The following is a 23,774-nucleotide window of genomic DNA, read 5'->3' on the forward strand; positions in this document are numbered from 1 at the left end:
AGTGACAGCAGCTAAGCTCTCGCGGACATTCGTGATTGTATGTAGTATTAATGGCTTTACTAAAATAAAATCCCACCAGCCCACCACTGTTTAATTAGAAATACGCATACTTGTTAAATTATCCTATTTAACGAATTTCTCTACGAAAGTTCTACTATATTCTTGCACAAAAACTTTTTTCGCTCAACTGTATTATTGTGTGCCCTTAATGTTAACTGCTTATTGCTTGCAAGTATTAATCAGTATGTCGTGTGTGGCAGCAATTTGCATAGGTACTAACCGTATGAGCCCTTAGTCCGAATGGTACACCCTGCCTATCGACCAACACGCCGGGTATTTGATAATATTTCTGGTGGGAGTGCTGAAATAATAAAATATTCCGACCATCGATCACAAACTCAGCTCGTTTGATGAAGATTGCACTCTTTGTGGTTGTTTCTGAAAGGTTAATGAATTGTAATACTCAAAGACGACCTGTATAGCCGAGTGGTTAGCGATCCTATCTACTAAGCTAGAGGTCCTGGCTTCGAATCACGGTAGGTGCAAGCATTTCTAGGATGAATATGGATGTTTGTTTCCGAGTCATGGATGTTTATATGTACTTATGTATGTTAAAGTAAGTATATTGTATTAAATATATCGTTGTCTTGCAACCCATAACACAGGCTATATGTATAATTTCATGCTCTCGTCTACAATAAATCTTAGTATAATTTAGATATGTTTTGCTTGTCCAAAGTACAGTTAAAAAAAAAAATTAGAAATATACATCCACTGCAATAATTATCCATACATACATACATACACCCTCATATATACTACACATATGCACTCATGTAACCTTCTTTTGTTAAGTAATTTAAGTTAATTAATTTATAAAATAAATATTCAGCTCAATAGGCACCACGATGTAATGGGCGGGGGTAGTCACCTAGTAGTAGTCTATCACTATCTAGTTAGCCCCATGTTCAAACTAACTTACATAAAATTCAGCCAATAGGCAAACTTGATGCGATTAACACCTACTATACCATTATAATACTTTATATATATCCTATTATAAATATATTTTAGTTTTTTAAAATTAAGTTTTATATACGTTAGTAAAGTAACAATTTATTAAGAAAAAAATATTTTTTTTTGCAAACCATACTAAACGGACAAAATATATAATAGATGTTGTCTCTACATTCTAAATCTAAAATGAACGGAATGTCTTGTTATTGAGATAGCCCTTGAATTTTACTTGAAGCATTAAAATCTTGCAAAAGCAAACCTTATTGTATTATTACCTGCCAACAAAACCATAAACGTTTTAACACTTATAAATCGAATGTTGACGGTATCGGTGCGAGAGAGACAAAAAACAAATTATTCGTGGATGACAGGGACAGCATTAACGAGAGCAGGTGTTGTAAACATTCGTTTCTCTGCTGTGGTAGGGCTGCCAACAGCTGTTAGTGTATCAAATTATTGAAGAAAAAACTTGCACAGATTAGAAGCCTGTTAAATGTTTGATGCATGATTGATCATATTCATATTATATTTGTTTGATTAATTTTGTCTAGAATAATTTCGAAAATAAGGACAACCAAATACTATAACATAAAGTATAATAGTAGAACTTTTATAAATAGCTTTAAAGTATATAATTTGTGTAATTTTGTTTGTAGTAATTAAAGGTTAAAGTTATATTTTTATCAGTTAACTTTTATAAATAACTCTTAAGTATATAATTTTGTTTGTCACAAATGTAAGTTAAAGAGCGATGACTCACAATACAGGCGATAAGCTTAACGGGAGACACCTGCCCCTAGTTTTTAAGTACTTTTTGTTAAAGAAATAAACAAATTTATTATTATAATTATAAAAAAGTAAGTGCAGTGATGTGATGGATATCCATCACATCACTGTAGTATATATATACTTATTGTTTTTGTTATAAAAGCCCTTTGTATTGCAATTCCAATATTCATAATGTAAACAATTCTATACATAAAAACATCCACGAACCGATTTTTATCACTAACTGGCTGACTATAACCTGCTTAAAAAGTAACTATCAAGTTCTTAAATAAATGCTTATTTTTTTTTACTTATTGTTTTTTCATAATTTAAAAGGTAGGTAGGTACTTACTTAAGTAGTAGGCGCAACCTGAATTTATATGCAAGTGAAGTGTAAATATGCATAATCTTCCTATGTAACTTAGACGGCATTTTCTTTCACATGCTTGATGGAATAATTTACTGTTATTTTTTTTCTATATACAATTATAATTTGGCCTGCTTTTTTGATAAGTATGTTTTTATTTTATTACGTACCAATTTAATATATGCATTAAATAAACCGACACCCGAATGTATTTAAATTTAATACATTGTATAACGTCATTTACCGTACGCAACAGTATGTTAAGAGTTTTGGTAGGATTTTCACTATTACTCTGATTACGTTGATTACATCTTGACACACACTTACTATCCCATTAACATGGTATTAAGGTTAAAGAGATTAATATGCTTTTAAGCTTCAACAAGTTTTTACAACATAGCCTTAAAGTACAAGTTTTCAGTAAGTATTATAATTGAAACTTTTGATTTGCGAGCATGTGGCTGTTTGGTATCTACGTCACAAATGACAATCTTTAATAAGAAACTTACTACCGGTGATAGCCCTGAAATAGTAAAGATGTAGTGGACAGATGCAGGCAACAAAGACGCGTTGTGCTTTGTTATCGAAAGTGGGCGCAAAATTAACGGAACATTAGAAACAGCGGGTCTATGTCTTGTGTTGTGAGCAGATGCTACATCTGATAGTTGGTGCAGATTTGTTTATGAGATTTGCGAATAAATGATACGGTTGTAATGTTATATTACTTCATTATATTCTTTCACCAAAACTTTACAAAAATAGTTTTAAAAAAATGTAATATTACATGGAAGGCGCATTGGTTTTACTGTTTTGATTGTGTGCCCTTAATGGTAACTGCTTATTGTATTAATCCGTATGTCGTGTGTTGTAGCACTTTGTATACTAACCGTATTATGAGCCCCTGGTCCGAATGGTACACTCTGCCTATCGACCAACACGCCGGGTGTATGATAATTTTTCTGGTGGGAGTGCTGAAATAATAAAATATTCCAACGTGGTAACGAACCGTCGCTCACAAACGCAGCTCGTTTGATGAAGATTGCACTCTTTGGGGTTGGTTTAATGAATTGCAATACTAAAAGTTAGATAATTCAGTCCAACACCGCGATTCAATGGGGGGGTTACATCAATCTACCATCAAGGTTATGCAAACATTATAAACAGCGTGTCTTGTGTTGCGAGCAGATGCTACATCTGATAGTTGGTGCAGATTTGTTCATGAGATTTGCGAATAAATGATACGGTTGTAATGTAATATTATGTAGGGCATTCAAAAAGTGAGAATAATATGTATGATGCTAATTTTTTAATTAAGTATGTTTAATATAATTAAACTTACTTTATTTTTCGATATAGCCGCCTTTTAGCATAATGTACCTAAGAATATTCATCACAAGGCGAGCGATTTGCCTTAAATTTCTCAGAGGTTGGAGATAATGGACTTTTCAGGTCAGATGTAATTTAGATACACACATACATACAATCACGCCTCTTTCCCGTAGGGGTAGGCAGAGCTCACTTCTTTCCAATTACTACGATCCTTACATACTTATTTCGCTTCGTCCACTTTCATTATTCCCTTCATACATGCTCTTCGGTTTAGTGTACTCTGACCTGGCCTTTTTTCAAGACGTCCTTGATTTGGTTTCGAAACGTCCGCCTACAAAACCATTCCCAACACTTTTCCCGTTCTTCATTCATTATCCCGACATGTAATTTTAAATATAATAAAACTGTAAATATAATATTAAATCAAATAAATCAATGATCCTTTTATCCAATGCTATAAATCGAGTTCTAAAGAAGTTCGAGAAATGTTGAGTTTCATTTGTTTTTGTGCATTCTGGGAACCCAGCGCGCGGTAACTTTTATTCATCCCTAAACGTTAGTGTAAAATGCTTTGTACAGTACCAGTCGAAATCTTTGTTTCTAACACAAACACGACGATCTGCTAAATTATTTCTTTCTTAGTTTTTACCATTTGTTCGGTCATTACTATTTTAGGTCTTCCCGAACGGGGGTGCACCAACGTGCACTTGTAGAATAACCTCCAACAAACTGAAAACAAAAGTATTATAAAAGTTGAATTGCGAACCTGCTGAAAAACGTCTTGACGTCGGTTGAAAATAGCTGGTGCATGTTCTTGCCAGAGACACCTTTACTACTACTTTTCTACAAAAATACCAGTGGGAGGCTCCTTTGCACAGGATGCCGGCTAGATTATGGGTACCACAGCGGCAACTATTTCTGCCGTGAAGCATTACTGTGTTTCGGTCTGAAGGGTGCCATAACTAGTGAAATTACTGGGTAAATGAGACTTAACATCTTATGTCTCAAGCTACGAGCGCAATTGTAGTGCTGCTCAGAATTTTTGTATTTTTCAAGAATCCTGAGCGGAACTTCATTGTAATGGGCTGGGTGTATCAATTACCATCAACTGAACTTCCTGCTCGACTAGTCTCTTATTTTCATTAAAAAAAGTGCTCGAAATATAACATACGTTATTAAAAAAAAAAAACAATCTTCCAGTCCAGGCTTGGTAACCCTTAGTTGTTACCCTTATTATATAATCGTTGTTCATATTAATAGTTCGCTAGGGGGTCGTTTAGGCCCTCGCTTTATCCTGTAACAAATGGAGCACGTGGGCCTTATGGGCCCGATAGAAAAACCCGCGATCAATTTAATTCTATATATTTTGGTTATTATTCGAGATTGTCATTTGATTTTGAATGATTTATGTATCTAGTAGGTACCTAAATGATTATTCTGTATTAAGGGTAAATGTATAAACTTTTATAATAAGGGCCCAGCCTCTGTTCAGGCATTATCTATAAAAAAAATGTTTAATTATTAAAAAATGGCTCTGTCGTAAGTCCTACTACTCCACAGCTGAATATCTAAGTCATCCGACAGGCTGGGACTAGATTATGATTATTTTATAGCAATAGTAATGACAGTACAATATTGTATATTTTATTAAAAAGAGCACAAAAAAAGAATGCTTGGAGAGTTTCTTGCGCCGCTTCTTCTCTCCCGGAGCGCTATTTGTTTCCGAAGCGGTAGGTAGTAGTATCTAGCATATATTACAAATGACATCAGAAATAATTCTAAAGAAATCAATTTGGAGAAAATAAATGCCTTTTATGCCTTTATTGCAATTACATTTGAAGATCAGTCCAGCCGTTTAGGTGGAGTTCACGAACATACACATGGGCAGGAGAATGATATATGGACTCATTCTCAAATTCACTGAAACACACAAAAGAATCATCAAAATCAGTTCAGCCGTTTAAGAGGTAGTTCAATTGTGAATCTAAACCATCCTCGAATCCACTTGAACACAGACAGAATAATTCATTATTTTATTATATTATAACAGAAACATAGAACGTCATTCCAGAAACATATTAATTATGTTTCCGTTGTTGATGTAAAATATTAGTTTCAAATATATTTATAAGGTAGGAAATGTGATTCCTCGGCTGTTACAAACTATCGCATCATATGGATCCGTATATACGTTCGTTTGTCCTCCTCTTCTATAAAAAAAACTTAATTATATTCTGACGTAACTACACATATAGGTAGACGTATCGTCATAAAATCTTGTATGCTTTGTTCAACTCTCACATTGTGGCTTCATTTACAGGATCTACTTTACAGTTGATAACCTCAATATTTGCATATTAGGAAATTGACTTGAGATGTTGCTCTTGTAAACAATTTGTTATGTTTTAAAAGTGATAATCCTCACTTCTGGGATTAACACACAAATAAATTTTGTTTTCATTTCATTTGAATATTACCTTTATCTGACCGATACGTGCACTTTAACTAAATAGTCATAATTCTCACTATGATTTTACTATAGTTGTCATTGTGTGAAGCACTTTAACTAAATAGTCATAATTCTCACTATGATTTTACTATAGTTGTCATTGTGTGAATTATGTGACTCCATCTCGACAGGTAAAGTAAAAATAAATCTTCTATAAAAGACAATGGCAGTGCGGTTAGCTTTGTGACAGTTGTGTCAAATACAGCCGAACACAATGTTAGACAGGACTGCAAACCAATCGAATATCGAAGCTGTTATGTCTGAGAGTACAATAGATAAAGAAAAACTTTAGATTCTATATTGTATGCGTCGATAGTGTAGTAGGTAGAATCGAAGACTCTCACCACGGTGCCTAGATTCGATCCTCGCCCGCTGCGTAGGTAGCTACTAATGTATTTGCGATTTCGAAAATACATTTATTTATTTATTTTTATTTGTTTATTATTAATAAAGAAAATAATATTGTTTACATATCAAATCAATCATGGGTACCTTCAAAAAAAGCGCGTATACCTTCCTTAAAGGCCGGCAACGCTCTTGTTATTCCTCTGGTGTTGCAAGTGAACGTGGGCGGCGGTGATCACTTGACACCAGGTGACCCGTACGCTCGTTTGTCCTCCTATTCCATAAAAAAAAAACAATGTAAAAATAAAATCCAATTAACAATTAAATTTAAATAATGATCAAAACTAATAAGAAAAATTTTTATATACAGATATTTTGAGACAACACACAAGTCATACACGAAACAAAGTCATCTCAACCGTTGTCAATTGTCGTCTTATAAAATTACATAATGGATTAGTTCAATGAAATACATACAATATACAGAATGGCGCTATGGCTAAATTAAATTAACACTATAAGCTATAAAACCTTAACCGTAAAAAAATATATTCTAAAATTTCAAGTAAATAATTGAAATTTTGAAACAAACAAATTTTATATTTATGAAACAAAATTTCCATCACCTTAACGCATAAGATGGCATGAAGTAGGTGTCAGTACCTACGCTACCGCGCGGCTACTATATTTCTTACAGAAAAAAAAATGAAAAATTGATTTAATTTGGTGAATTATGTATTATATTTTATGTAAAGTCCTCGAATGGCGACCGACCACGTACTGGAAGACGCAGTGTTGGTAGGCTTGTGGGGAGAAGATGGACGGACGATCTGGTCAAGATCGGCGGACTACATTGGATGAAGGCAGTGCAGGACCGATCGTCGTCTTTGGGGGAGGCCTTTGTCCAGCATTGGACGTCTTCCGACTGATGATGATTAATTAATAGAATATTTGTTTTAAAACTTATACTACTTACGAGTATTTTATATAACTACTAGCTGACGCGACAGACGTTGTTCTGTATATAATAAATAAAATAATGTTTTTTTATGAATTTGTCAATAATATTTCATAACATTAAGAATTATTTCGTAAAATATGCTTCCCGTTGTTATAATGAAATTGATTCACAGCTGAACTGTCAAACCGTGCGTCAATAAATTCTCTTATAAAAAATATGTCCATACAAAACAAATATTGGAATTAAAAATAATTATGGGTCTCAAATCGAAATAAAACCTATCACATCTCTCAAGTTGGACCCAACTGACACTCCATGAAGTAATCCCCTTTAAAATCCGTTCATTAGTTTAGGAGTCCATCGCGGACAAACAACGTGACACGAAATTTATATTATTAAGATTTCACACATATTTTAGCATGCGACATTCACCTTAAAAGGTAATGCATTTAGTAATAAGACCTTTGTAACTTAGCATAATTATAAATGTTATATTGTAATTACCACTGATTTATCTAAATAAAAAAAATATAAAATGCGTCAGTATGGAACTCGTTACTAAAAATATAGTAACAGTAACTTGTATTTAATAAAGCATTGATTAAAACTTTTTTAATATCCTTTCAAATTCACCCCCGGGGACCGAAGACCCTGAACAATCAGAGTGTTTGCGCTCAGCTCGCTTTTGTGTTACAAATTAATTATTTAAACCTCTACCTTTCATTACCCTTTTGTTTAAGTTTTAATAAATATTTGATTGTGTACAAATAGGTACGAATGTATTATTTCGCTATAAGACGTTCAAGTGCTGCCAAACTAGCTTCATTATCTTTTATTGTGTTTATGTTTTCCGTTCATATAAGATACCAAAAACTTGATATTATATGATAATATAATATTTTATTACACGCTTTACATTAGTTATGTGTATTTGTTTGTAACCGACTCATTTGGGCGTGATTTTGACCCAGTTTAAACGGCCAGATTTCCTTATCCTTAGATTTATCGATGACCCATTTATTTGATAAAATTATTCCATATTTCAATTTGCAAAATAATATTTATGTAATTTTATATAATTTTAGTTTAGTTTTCAATAGAACCGTGTTTTTAGTTTTTTTTTAACTACTATTTATTGTTACACGAGCCCCGCAACTATGTCCGCATACATTCCAGTCTATTATTTCAATTCAAGTTTACCTACTTTAATGTTTTTGAACCAACTAGAATGTAACCAACATTAAGTAATGCAGGATGACACAAATTTGACACAGGTGAAAATTGCTTTAGCCGTGTCTGAGATGATATACAGACAATCATTCTAAAAATTTATTTACGTAGTAGGAAGCCCATGTTGTATACAATGTGTTGCTTCATAGTATATTTACACATTAATTACTTATATTATTAATTAAGATCGTATACCACTTTTACGGGCTAACTCGACATGCAATTAATTAATTAAATTACAAGTATTTATTAACATTATTAAACTAAGACAATTTCCTAGTTTACTATCTAAATTACTTTATAAAGTACCTACACAAAAATATAAAACTTACAACTAAACATAAAACTAAATTTAAAATAAAGCAACTATTATCAAAATCAAAGACGAATGATATTATTTAATTAAATGATTTTTAATTTTGCGATTGAAAATTGATGCAGAGTTCCAAAATATGTCCAAATCTGCTATTTTAAATATATTGTTATAGGACAGTACAATTCTGTTAATAGGAGCGGTACTACCCAGGTTCTTATCTATTTTAATCATTAAATTATACTCAATTTGTATATTGAGAAAACTTTAGTGTATAATACGAAAGTATCCATCCCTACTTTGTGGTATAAGTAACTGTATATACCTATACGTATTGAGTAAAATACGTAAGATTTTTTTGAGGCACCGAACCTTGCGTTTTGAATAGTAGTTTTACATAGAAATCTAAAATGCATACATTTTTATTGTTTCAGGTTAGAAAGTGAAGTGTTGTGTCGGTGTATTAAAATATACAGTGGTGTTGCGTGTGATGTCGTTATAGCAAGATGGCGCCCATGTGGCGTCGCCGCGGCACTTGACGTTTGACAGCCAAGATGGCGGACAACAGTCCCGCCACCTCCATCATCGAGGGCACAGTGAAGTTTCGAGATGGAAAGAAGGTGAGTTATAACAACCATGTAATTTTTTTCGAATTGACATTGAAAAAATAAATTTACCATGATTCGATATTTACCAGTGGGACTATCTTTGTGCAAAACCCATACCTAATCTAGCCAGTATCTGGATGCCGGTTAGATTAGGTATGGGTTTGGTTACGTTTATGTTTGGTACCACAACGCTGCCTAATTCTATCGTTAAGCAGTAATGTGTCAGAAGGGCGCCGTAGCTAATGAAATTACTGGGCAAATGATGAGACTTAATATCTTGTCTCTCAAGGTGACGAATTTTTAAGAATCCTGAGCACTGCATTATAGCTAATAGGCAGGGCTTTAATTGCATTAATTGTAATTGATCAAATGCTTCTGTTAAGATAAGCAATAAATTAATACGCAAAAAAAATATAAAATAGTTGTAGGGAATATTTTTCCATAATAAAGCCTAAAGAAGGTTGTTAGGCCTCCCACAAGATGGACCTACGATCTGTTCAAGATCGCCGGAATACGTTGGATGAGGGCAGCGCAGGACCGATCGTCATGGAAATCTTTGTGAGAGGCCTTTGTTCAGCAGTGGACGTCTTCCGGCTGAGGATGATGATGAAGCCTAAAGTACAGATAATAATATTAGTAATGCTTAAAATATGTTCATGTGTTCGCAGTAAGTGAACCCCATCATAGTTATTATATGTTGAAGTATATGTTGATTGACGTTGCCATGTTTCTAGTGATCTGTTATCACGTGTGATAACATTTGATATACACAGATAACGTGATTCATTGCTGACATATTTTGAATATACACGATAGTTACCAAATTCAAATATTTATATTCAAAATAGGATGTGACAGCACTTATTGAAAGTCAAAAACTACCACCCATTCCAAAAAGAATGCCTCTGACCTGAGAAATTGGGCAAAAATGTTTACAAAGTAATATTGTACAATTATACTTATTATTTGATAGCCTTAGGGTGGTCGCTCTATTCCCAATCTGTGGCATCATTAAGAAAGTCATTTATATAATAGTAACCTTTACCACACAAACACAGCAAGTTGGTTAAGTTAGGTTTTTTTTTTGTATTTTGTCAAACCCTCTAAAAATAAAGTTAAGAAAAAAATAATTTTTTGGTTGATACAATTATTAAAGTAATCATGAAAGATGTTTAGAGGTGATTCTGAAAGCGACTGTCATTATAGCGTCTAACAAGAACAACGCTGACAATAGATGAACAGTTACAGTAACATTCATTTAAGGCCGCTATCCAAAGAAATCGCCAAAATAGCGTATAATTGAAACCATTTCCTGGCGGTTTATATAAAGCTTTATATTTTTACAAATAAATAATTATATATCTATACAATACGAGCCGAAAATTAATTTTTTATTACATTTCTATTTTGTATAGCCATTGCGAAAAAAATCACCAACCTACCCCTAACTAACAGTTGGAGCCAGGCTAATCATTCAATCTATATAAAAATTGTAGGAATTTTTTTTTGAATTATATACCAGCAACTATTTAACATTTACATAGTTTTGTTATTTTAGTAACGAAAAATGTGTTATGTTTGTAATCAATTATAAAATGCTTCTAATTCCGAATTAAAACTATGGCGATCTTGTACGAGAGATGTAACCTAGCTCCGCTCGGTTCCTCAAGGCCGTTGGCTCGGTCCCCAGCCTTAATGTTCGTCTTTTGATTACATTCCGATCTGTATCTTGAAGTATTGTTGGCGCCCTGGTGATAAGTAGGTAGTTATGTCTATAGACTGTCTCTCTGCTCGTATTAAATCACCGATATCTTTAAAAAGTAGTAAACCATGCAAAATATCACTTCATTTTGCTGTGTAATCTAGGCGCTGGATCATTGCCAAATTGTGTCTCGTGGAAAATCGGCTCATCTTCTTGTAATTTGGTTTTTACACTTTTTTGCACAAGCGTCCTGTATGCAAATTGCATTTTGAAAATTGTATGTTGAAGCCAACTTAATAAACGAAAGAAAATTATACGTGTAATTAATTTAAGATTATTTATTATTGTTTTTACAATTGTGTCAGTTAAATCAAGTTTATTTTTATTATTTATGTTCAATTTATGATACTTTATTCGATTATTGTAATTAATCGATATTAGTAAGTTGTTCTTTTTCCATTTGAAATGTCGTTATGTTGGTAGGCTATGGAGAACGAAAAATATATATTCGATTGTTTTTAAAAAGTGGATGCATTTTTCCCTCCTTTCCTTTCCCAAGATCCCCCCCCCCCCCTCCACCCCACACCCCTCTTATATTTATATATTATATATCTATGTATACATATCTATGTATTTATTTACCTTAGTTTTAAGTTAGTTTTAAGATCTACTCATTAGTCTTAAGTTAGGTTAAGTGATAGTAAATAGACAGATTTTCCACACTTTCTTAGAGTTTCCCCCACAAACCATATGTATTAGTTTTTTAAGCATAATAAAGTTTTATCCGTCAGCACGTACATAGGGTTGTAGACATAAGTTTTCTGATACCTACATATATAAGGCTTAATTGTTAATTGCTTTAATAAGTAGATTATAAGTAATTTTGTATATATATTTTTACTATCAAATACAGAAATTTGGAATTAGAATTTTTTTTGAAGTGGGGGCATTCTGATCGAGCGTCTGGTGAAAGACGCTGAATATTAAGCTGTGCAATTGTTAGTAGTTGTATAAGAGTAAGCAAGAGTGATTAAAATAATATAATTGTTGTCACGAAGCAAGCAGTTTTATTATACACCAGAGACTTGATTGTGGGAATTCGTCACATATGATAGCCGGCAATGTCTAAGTCAAGAATATGGCTATGACCGTATCCCTTTATTATTCTTACCTATTTAAAGACAAGTACCGTTTAAAAATTATTTGATTTCAATTAGTTTAGTGCCAGAGCTGTATTTACTAGCTTCCCATTTCATTATTCAACTTTCGTTTCGATACACGCTATTCTGTGAAAACATTTGACTAAATTTGCGTATTAGGAAATTAACTTGAGATGTCGCTCTTGCAAATATACAAATATTGGGGTTGAACAGGGTATCGACTGTAAAGTAGATCCTGTAGATGAAGCCACAACCTGAGAGTTGAACAAAGCATACAAGATTTTATGACGATACGTCACTCGAACGATTAGCTCAGTTGGGAGAGCACTCGCACGGAACGAGAGAGGTCGTGGGTTCGAGTCCCACATCGTTCCTAAAATTTTGTTTATGTGTGCATTAATCCCAGAATTGGGGGGGTTACCTTTAAAAACATAACTAATAGTTTAGTGCTACATTTATTAAGGTACTTAACGAGGTAGGCACTGCCAATTTGCCTACATGGTATACATATGCCCCTGCACTGCACATACAGTTAGTAGTATTGCTACTGTATAGCTTCCTGAAACCGCGGTGGTCACAGTTAACCCAGTTTATATTAAACACCCATTCCATGGAATTATAGAGGACATTTATGTGAAGTGCTGGCTAGTGTAATGCCCAGTACCACGCCATCCAGTTTTATGACGCGCAGCTCTAAATCGTAAAACAGCTCTTCATTCCGTTGGAATTGTTAGTAAAAGTAAGCCAAAGTCATAAAGTCATTTATCGGTAAGGCGTGGGTAATACCCAATTATACTAAAATCTTTGAATTGAATTTCGGTAAATATTTACTGCCTTATGTGCAAGCTCATCGTTTTCCTGCGAGATCGAATCAGAAATGAGGAGATCCGTAGGAAAACCAAAGTTACCGACACAGCTCAGATGGTTGCGAAACTGAAGTGACAGCGGGCAGGGCACGTAATGCGACGGACAGATGGCCGTTGGGGCAGTAAAGTCCTCGAATTGCGACCACGTATTGGAAGACGTAGTTTTGGTAGGCCCCACACAAGATGGACTGACGATCTAGTCAAAATCGCCCGAATACGTTGGATGAGGGCAGCGCAGGAGTGATCGTCGTGGCGATCTTTGGAGAAGGCCTTTTTCCAGCAGTGGAGGTCTTCCGGCCGAAATGATGATAATGAAATATTTAATAGTCACCATAATAGTATTTTCTTCTAGGCGATTATCACACTTTTAAATAATTTTATTTAAACTATGAAAAAACTGTTCTGTATCCATACTACGGATGTAACACTATTACTAAATAAATAGTATATTTTTTATTTTTAGGTAAAGTAACTTTTTTTTTTCGTAATTGCATAGCGGCTATTTTGGAATTTGAAATGGTTTTTTTTATTGTTTTTATAGCGGCTATATTAATACAAACTTTCTAAATCTTAATTTAAACTGTCTGGATATTGAAGTTTTATGACATAAAGGAGCTAGAGACAGACGGATGGAAGAATAGAAACGGAGCCTTAATCTATATAAGATTATAAGATATTTCTACCCTATGTACTCATCAAAAAATCACTGGAACTATAAGGCCAGGAGACTTGAATTTTGGTAACAATCATAATATGATTCGTTCAGAAGTATGTTTTTAGGGTTACGTAGCCAAGTGGCAAAAAACTGAACCCTTATTCATTCGTCATTTCGGTCTGTTCGTATGGCACAGCAACTATTTTCCGAAACTATAAGAACTATACTGTTGAAACTTGGTAAGAAAATGTATTATGTAAACCGTATTAAGATTTTCATACAAAAATGAAAAAAAAAAACAATAAATTTTGGGGATTCCCCTTACATATACTTCTATATCCCCGGATACTTAGAACTGAAACTCAATTTTTTTTTTATAAAACCCATACGTGTATCTTTGGATAGGTCTTCAAAAATGATATAAGTTTCTAATATCATTTTTTTCTAAACTTAATAGTTTGCGTGAGAGACACTTCCAAAGTGCTAAAATTTGTGTAACTTCTAAAATAAGAGAATAATAAAACTAAAAATATATGATGAACATTACGATGCAAACTTCCACCGAAAATTGGTTTGCACGAGATCTAGTAACTATTATATTTTAATACTTCATTAATCGTAAACCTACAAGAACTTTTATATTATGTTACTTGCTGCTACGGAACCCTTCAAGGGCGAGTCCGACTCACACTTGGCCGCTTTTTTTAGTTTTGATTGGTTTAGATTTCAAATTTATTACCTTTTTTTAATTATGAACAGAACAATGTTTGTTGGGTCAGCTAGTACAATATTATTATATCACAAAGAAGACCTGTTAGCAATAAGACCTTTTTTTAAACTTTTTATAATTCGTTTCAATTCGTGCTATGTCGAGGCAGTAGGAAGAAACTATTGCACCATTATAAATATGAAATCTATTCATCGAGCAATTGTCAGATAATGACGTCAAATCACGATTCATGACATAATGGCGTAATTGAAAACGAAAAAACTCACGTAAAGTAAAAAGGCAAAGCGAATCATATTGTGATTGCGATATCGAAACGTAAGTTTAAAAGAAAAAGAATAAAGTGTAGGTTCTTATTATTTGTTTAGATATTTATTCAAAATTATTTAAAATTATTACAATTAACTTATATGAGAACTTAAAATCTAAAACATAGGCTGAAAACCGTACAAAACAAGATAATAAGTACATATAATATATCAGTAAGTGGAAATCAAAGTATTTTTAATATTTTGTCTATTATATTTATTATGTTACTAGTTGACCCGACAGACGTTGTTCTGTATATAATAAATAAAATAATGTTTTTTATTAATTTGTCAATAATATATCATAACATCAACAATTACTTCGTAAAATATGCACCCTGCTGTTGTAATGAAATTGTTTCACAGCAGAACTGTCAAACCGTGCGTCAATAAATTCTCTCATAGAAAATATGTCCATACAAAACAAATATCGGACGACGGGGGACACATCACAGAAAAAACAAAATTGTTGTTTTTATTTTATTCCGAACACTTTCATATTTATTTACCTTTTAAACCTTCCCTGGACTTCCACAAATAATTCAAGACCAAAATTAGCCAAATCGGTCCAGCCGTTCTCGAGTTTTAGCGAGACTAACGAACAGCAATTCATTTTTATATATATATATATAGATAGTCTTAAATACTTACCTATTTATAATGCTTATGAAATATTTTCTCAAGTGCGAGTCAATGAAGAGTTCCGTAGCAGCAAGTAACATAATATAAAAGTTCTTGTAGTTCGTTGTAACTTTGATCGGTGTTTTAATAATAATGTATTTTTTTACGATTTATGACGTATTACAAAACTTTTCTACTAACCAAGTTTCAACAGTATAGTTATAATAGTTTCGGAAAAAAGTTGCTGTGCCATACGGACGGACAGACAGACATGACGTATCTATAAGGTTTCCGTTTTTTGCCATTTGGCTACGGAACCTCAAAAAGGCAAAAATTTTATATTTACCCCAATTTTATTGGTTTATACTTTTTAAGTATGTAGGTATTTACATATTGTAGATGTAATTGATTGTTATATAAACAGTTGTCAATACACCGTAACCTTCGATGCAATGATCATACGACAAGATCAAATCTATTATGTATCGATGTATTGGTATTAGCGATGAAGTACAGTAGCTATTCAATTGATTGTTGGCGGAGTTTCATTAAAGCCGATAGGAACTTGTGTGTAACCACGAGTGAACACTGAACAACAAGCGCCACCGAGCCGTGGCAAAGTGAACGAGTTGTCTGAACGCCGCTTTTTATTATTATATTTGATATTTTGCGTATTTTGGAATCAGGCAGGTGAGAAAAACCTCGCTATCATTTCTAAGAATACGTTTTCAACGTTAATTTTTCTGAAATTCTAACGGAGAACAAATTAAGACCAAAAATTTTAATACTGCCATTAATAGTTGTGAACGGTAAATCGTTGCCCCGTCAGAATATATGGTTTTCAACATAAATATAATAGAGGGGGCAAATGGCCCACCTTAGAGCAACTAAAAAACTATTGATGCTCTGATGCCTTTTGAGTTTAAGTAGTTATCGGTTCGGGAATACAACATACCTACATACGAATAGACAAAATGGCTGTGTGAAGCAAAAAGGTATTAATGAAATAGTCGAGACTATCGAATGCTACTATATTTTATTAAATAAACCTTAGTATCTTCGGGATATTCAGTGGAATGGGATTTAATAGTATGTGATCATCGCCGCCAATACTCTTTTGCGAGACCAGAAAAATCACAGGATCGCTGCCAGATGTGTTCTTCTTATTTTATTTCGACATTCATATACGAGATAGATATAACAGTTACAACGTTATATTTATCAGAACATATCTGTAGGGATAAAGTTGTACAAATTAAATAACTGGAGTGTTTTTGTCATCTCGTTCTCTCTGCCGCTAGATATTAATTATAATGTGTGTCACGTTAAAACAATAGTGTTCGATGTTCGATGTATAATGTACAATGTGTCGTTCTAGCGGCGGTTACTCATAGTGGCCTGATGCTATCGGCTTGTTCATTTCCGTATCATTGGACAGCTATCTACTGACGGCTCCCACATTCCTATTACAACGCGATATACTAATAGGTAATCAAACAAACATAATTTTACAGCCAATTAAAGAAAGAACTATTTTTTGCTGATTATACAAAAAAAAACAACCGACTTCAAAATCACTATTCCAAAACAATAGATATAATATGCACTAAAAACAATCTAATTCTAGTTACGATTATTGTTATTGTTGGAGTCGGTGTCCCCATGCTATTCCAAGCCGATAATGATATTTGAATTTATATTATTATACATACTGGTTAATAAATCTAGCTCGCTTTTACCAGTGGGAGGCTCCTTTGTACCGGATGCCGTCTAGATTATGGGTACCACAATTGCACAAGCAGTAATGTGTAAGCATTACTGTGTTTCGGTCTGAAGGCGCCGTAGTCAGTGAAATTACTGGGCAAATGAGACTTAATATCTTATGTCCCAAGGTGACAAGCGCAATTGTACTGCCGCTCAGAATTTTTGGGTTTTTCAACAATCTTGAGAGGCACTGCATTGTAATGGGCATGGCGTATCAATTACCATCAGCTGAACGTCCTGCTCGTCTCGTCCCGTATTTTCATAAAAAAAAAGCCAGCTTACTTACATCAAAGATATTATGTAGCCGAATACAGCGAGCAAAGATCACCCCAACAGATCATCTCCACCAATAAACAAAGCAATTACCGAGAGAATAGCTTTGTCATCGGCTTCATTAAAAACTTGTGAATCAGGCGGCGGCCATTTCTCTGATCCGCTGTCTTAATGAAGCTCTTGTTTTGTTTTTAATTAAATATGACCAGTTCATTGGCAATGCTTGTTGTATTGTTTGTTTTTATATTACACTAGCTTTTGCCCGCGACTTCGTGCGCGTCCAATACTTACACAACAAACTGCTGTGATTAATACAGTTTTATAATATACAAATGATTTAAGTTTTCTTTAGTTCTAATTCCGCCAATATTTGTTTTTAAAACAATTCGACGCGTGTTTCGCCTCTACACGAGGCATCCTCAGGACGTGTTGTCTCGCCAAAATCTGGCACGAGACATTGGCGGAATTAACACTAAAGAAAACTTAAATCATTTGTATAATTATGGATTTCCGCAAAGTAACGCCTAATTCAATCATTTTTTTTACAGTTTTATAAGCCTCCAACTATAGAACTTTCATCCCCACATAGATGTAAATTTTTAAAACCCTAGAACAAATATTTATTTATTTCTTATCAAGTGCCTAAATACAATATTTCATGGTGTTATCTTCGATAATAACGAACTTTTATACTAATATCTAAATTACATGAAAATCGGTTTAGTGGTTAAGGCAGGAAAGCGTAACAAACAAAATTACATTCACATTTATAATATTAGTAGGGGTGATGACAAAAAGGAATGGTACGATTCCTCAATATTTCCACGTTGTCGCGACTCATTTTAAACACAGTTATAAAAAAAAATGGATTTTCTTTCGTATAACTCAAATAATCTAGTTATCTTATCGAATTGTTATTTTTCAAAGTGATAACCCTCACTTCTGGGATTAAAATGATTATACAAATAAAATTTGAAAACAAAAATTTATGAACGATGCGGGACACGAACCCGCGACCTCTCGCGTTCCGTGCGAGCGGTCTTTCCTACTGAGCCAACCGTTTGAGTGACGTATCGTTGATAAAATCTTGTTTGCTTTGTTCAACTCTCACGTTGTGGCGTCATCTACACTGTACAGGATCTATTTACAGTTGATAACCTGCTCAACTCCAATATTTGCATATTAGGAAATTGACTTTTGATGTCGCAAATTTTCAAATTTTAGTTATATTATAAAAGTATTTTACCACTAAGATACTGACTAGTTTACATTTTAGCAGTTGCAGCAAAATACGTTGTATTTAGTCTTTAATAAATAATGCATTATGTTTGTGTATATTCCACTGATCTATATTACGTATTTCCGAGAAAACAGTGACACAACTTGTATGCTGACAGCCAAAATAAGATGTTCAATAATCATTATTAGTTTATTTATTTAAAGTATTGATAAAGCGACCATCAGCACAAACAAAAACACATTAAACAAGAACTTTCAAACATTTTTCAACCTTTTTTTATGGCGAACGGTTAACGACGAGTAGGACGTTCAGCTGATGGTAATTTATATACCCTCCCCATTACAATGCAGTACCGCTTTGGATTCTTGAAAAACCCTAAAATTCTGAGCGGCACTACAATTGCGCTCGTCACTTTAAGACATAAGATGTCTCATTTGCCAAGTAATTTCGACAGCTACGGCTCCTTACACACCGAAACACAGTAATGCTTACACATTACTGCTTTGCGGCAGAAATAGGCGCCGTTGTGCTTCCCTTATGGCTAACTTATGCTAGCATAAGCTAGCCGGCATCCTTTGCAAAGTTGTCTCCCACTGGTGATGATTACAAGAAAAACAAATTTCGTGTGTGTGTGTGTTTAGAATTGTAAAATGTCCTAAAACTATGAAATCGTTAATGTTTCATGTCTCAATTTAGAGCCAATGCAATGCCTTATGAATATCAGAACATCACTTGATATGTTTACAAAATAGTGTATTTGAATATATTGACGGATATATTACCTTATCTACAACGTAGGTACTTCGATTAGATATGTGTTTTTTATCGCAAGTTAACATTTTCATGTGTGTCATTCGCCGGATGTCGCGTGGTGTAATATTGAATACGCACAAGTCAAACATGTAGGTCTCATTAGCGGGGGGCGTGTAGAGGGGAAAGTACATAAATTCGAATTGGTACCAGAAGTATAGATACAAATATGATCAAACTAACTCACTAATAGGAAGAGGCTCTTAATTGGTGTACATCTTAATCTTCTTAATATATATAAATCTCGTGTCACAATGTTTGTCCTCAATGGACTCCTAAACTAATGAACGGATTTTAATGGTGATTACTTCATGGAGTGCAGTTTGGTCCAACTTGAGAGATAGGGTAGTTTTTATTTCGATTTGGGACCCATAAATATTTTTATTTTCAATATTTGTTTTGTATGGACATCTTTTCTATGAGAGAATTTAGTGACGCACGGTTTGACAGTTCCGCTGTGAAACAATTTCATTCTAACAACAGGGAGCATATTTACGAAATAATTTTTGATGTTTTGAAATATAAAACAGTTGTTTTTTTACTATCTACAGAACAACGTCTGTCGGGGCAGCTAGTATATATATATATATATATATATATATATATATATATATATATATATAAATTACGTGACACGTTGTTTGTCCGCGACGGACTCCTAAACTAATGAACGGATTTTAATGGGGATTACATCATCGATTGCAGTTTAGTCCAACTTGAGAGATAGGATAGTTTTTATTTCGATTTGATACCCATAATTATTTTTAATTCCAATATTAGTATTGTATGGACATATTTTCTATGAGAGAATTAATTGACGCACGGTTTTGAGCATTTTTTACTAAATAATTCTTGTGGTGCTTATAAAATATTATTGATAAATTCATAAAAAAGCAGTATTTTATTTAATATATACAGAACAACGTCTGTCGGGTCAGCTAGAAATATATATTTTTATGTTTGTTATATCAATGAAATGGGTTTTATTTTTTATTTGAAAGGGTTATAACTGAAATCATGGCCCTATTTGAAATAAATCCTGATGATGGAATGGATGAATGAATGAATTTCTCAATTCATATACACATGCGATTATTTTGGTGCTTTGTAACGATAAACTAAGCAGAAAACATCAATAATTGGTGAACTTGATGCCATTCGAAATATCATGTTTATTATGTTTCATTTTACATAATTTGTTTTAAAAATACTTACTATATTAAAAAAAATCATGCTATAAAGTTCGTTAAATACCTACCTTTCAAATATTATGCAGCCTTTCAGAGTTAAAATTTGTTTTTGTTGATGTAGAGAAGATGTATAAAACTATGTTGACTGATCATGTATAGAAAAAAGTTTGACGGACCTAGGTGGACGTTCAGATGCAGATGACCCTGGTAGGGTCTGGAGTATGGCAGTTAGCATTTATTAAATACTCCTATACTTTTTATTGAAGTAGGCGTTATTTTGCGGAAATCCATAAATATCCAAATGTTTTGAGTGTTAATTCTGCCAATATTACTGATTCTCTGTATTGAATGTTGTGCCAGAGTTTTGCGAGTCAACATCTCCTAAGGATGCCTCGTGTAGAGGCCAAACACGTGTCGAATTGTTTGAAGACGAATATTGGCGGAATTAACACTCAATAAAACTCAAAATACTGGATACTCCTAAACTTGATCTATAAAATAGGTTATATAATGCACATGTTGGTTATGTTAATATTAAGTCTTGGACATTGCTTGAACATATTATCATTTTATATCATCTTCCTTCACAATATATTAACCCGCCCACGCTATGTCAGTCTGTCTGTAAATGTATATCTAAAGCTATTTTAAATGTCAAAACATTTAATCCTAGAGCCACTACATCTGTTGGGCAATAAAAATTGAAAATTTTATGAGAGCGGCTTCACACGAATACACATAAAGTTGGATTAAGTTGTAGGGGTGGTATTGCCCGAATGATATTATTGTCATAACATTAATTTAATTTTTATTGATTTATTTACTGGGTCAAAGTCAAATGAACTTTATTTAGCGCTTTATTTATTATATAGCGCTTTTGAATCGTCATAAAAATATTTTAAGAGATTTGAATAACGTGGCACTTCTAGTGGGAGGCTCCTTTGCACAGGATGCCCGCTAGATTATGGGTACCACCGTGAAACAGTAACGTGTAAACATTATTGTGTTTCGGTCTGAAGGGCGCCGAAGCTAGTGAAATTACTGGGCAAATGAGATTTAACATCTTATGTTTTAAGGTAACGTGCCGCACAGAATTTTTGATGTTTTTCAAGAATTATGAGCGGCACTGCATTGTTATGGGCAGTGCGTATCAATTACCATCAGCTGAACATCCTGCTCGTCTCGTCTCTTATTTTCATAAAAAAATGCCACTAGCAGCACACTTTCACGAGCTGACGCACGGGCAAACCATCGTTCCCTTCGCACATATTTAAGAGATGGAGACGAGCAGGCACACGACGCCACGGCAAGCAATCTAATCCAAAGCTAATGCTTAGCTGAGACTGTGTTTTCAATAGAAATTGTTATATTTTTTACGTGACAATTTGTGAGTGTAAGAAACAAAGAATACGAAACCTCATAATAAACCAGGATACTAAGTTTAAATTCAAATAAATCTACAAAAGAGCAGCTGGAGAAAGCTTTGCGTGATGTTAAGAAAAAAACTTCTTGATGACAGCTTAACAGCAAAAGCTTCAGGCTGAACTTGCTGCCAAAAATCAGGAGCTGGCGACAATTATTTGCTGTGAAATTAAAGAAAAAATTAACTGAAACAACTACTCAGTTGCAAAATGTAGAGCAAGAAAATAATAAACTTAAATGCAGTAATGCCTGCCTACCACTCTGCAAGGAACACGTGATATATGTGTATATGTCGAAGTCACAATAAAAGTTCTCCATTCCTTGCCCGCATGGTGTGGCGTACAAATAATAATTAATAATGAGTTAAACAAATATATATATAGGTATACACAATGTCAGTAAATTGATATGTAAATAATTGAAATTAGTAAAAACACTAGTTAGTAAGTAATTAAATTAAGTAAAATGATATTTTTAAATGTCAATTAGAATTAGTGAAGTATCTGAATTGAAGTCTTTTATAGAAAAGTACGATTTTGTCAATAGGACATTAAATAGTTTCTTTTTAAAACACGTCAAGTTAAGTTTAAGTTATGTTAGTTTAAGTTGTAATTAGAGAGTGGTAAATAGAAGTTCGTCGTCCGAGAGTTTCGTACTTCGGTTTGTGGTTTCTAAGAAACGTGAGATGAATTGTTTCTCTGTCTGTAAATAGATCGCGACTTGTTCCAAGAGGCTCCTTGTACCTTTGTTGATTCACTAACTTTTGTTCGCGTATTTGGTCGTGTATTTAGATAGCGTGTTGCTAATGAAATAGATATTTATTACACAGTAATGGTTACACATTACTGCTTCACTTCAGAAATAGGCGCCCTTGTGGTACCCATAATCTAGCCGGTATTATGTGGAAAGGAGCCTCCCACTGGTATTATGTGTGGATTGGAAGACGGTGTGTTGTGATTGAGGAACTAATAATATTTTGTTTGTTTCAGTGGAAGTCGCGATGGTGCGTCATGAGAAAGCTGTCTCCCGTAGCAGGTATGTTCATGACGAGGTGCACGCGACGTCGTGTCGTGGACGCTATAAGTAGTAAAGATAATAAAATAATAACCTCTTGTTAATAGTATTTGCATCTTGCCCAAATAAACTTATATTATACAATTGAATTGGGTATATGTAGGTAATATTCAAATACTTTCATCATCATAGCAGCCGGTAGACGGCCACTGCTAGTCGAGGACTTTACTGCCCCAACGGCCATCTGTTCGTCGAGCTGTGTGCCTTGCACTTCAATTTCTCTACTATCTGGGCTATGTTGTTGATTTTGGTTCTCCCATAGATCTCCTCACTTCTGATTCGATCTCGCAGGGAACCTCAGAGCCCTCTCCATTGCCCTTTTATTATTTGAAAGCTGGTGCTTCCCGTGTGGTCCTTTTGTAATTTGGTCCAGATCTAACAGTGGAATCCATGACAAAACCATTAAAGTCTTAAATTTGCTATACATTTGTATACAAAGTGGATGATTTACGAATAACTCGGTCGGTGTCGGTGTCATCCAAGATAGGTTTGTAACTACATACATAGTTATAGGT

The 23,774-nt window shown here is 33.8% G+C and overlaps 1 protein-coding gene across 1 annotated transcript in view; it reads left to right on the forward strand.

Annotated features, from left to right (window-relative positions):
• LOC126973856 (uncharacterized) overlaps positions 1–23,774 on the forward strand; it is a 168,790-nt gene that overhangs the window by 33,648 nt on the left and 111,368 nt on the right. Inside the window, exons 2-3 of the mRNA XM_050821203.1 lie at positions 9,274–9,459; positions 23,175–23,220. Coding sequence (XP_050677160.1) covers positions 9,394–9,459; positions 23,175–23,220 — 112 coding nt within the window. The 5' untranslated portion in view covers positions 9,274–9,393. The remainder of the gene's footprint in view (positions 1–9,273; positions 9,460–23,174; positions 23,221–23,774) is intronic.

This window comes from Leptidea sinapis, chromosome 30 (genome assembly GCF_905404315.1).
Source record: "Leptidea sinapis chromosome 30, ilLepSina1.1, whole genome shotgun sequence".
Taxonomy (NCBI): Eukaryota; Metazoa; Arthropoda; class Insecta; order Lepidoptera; family Pieridae; genus Leptidea; species Leptidea sinapis.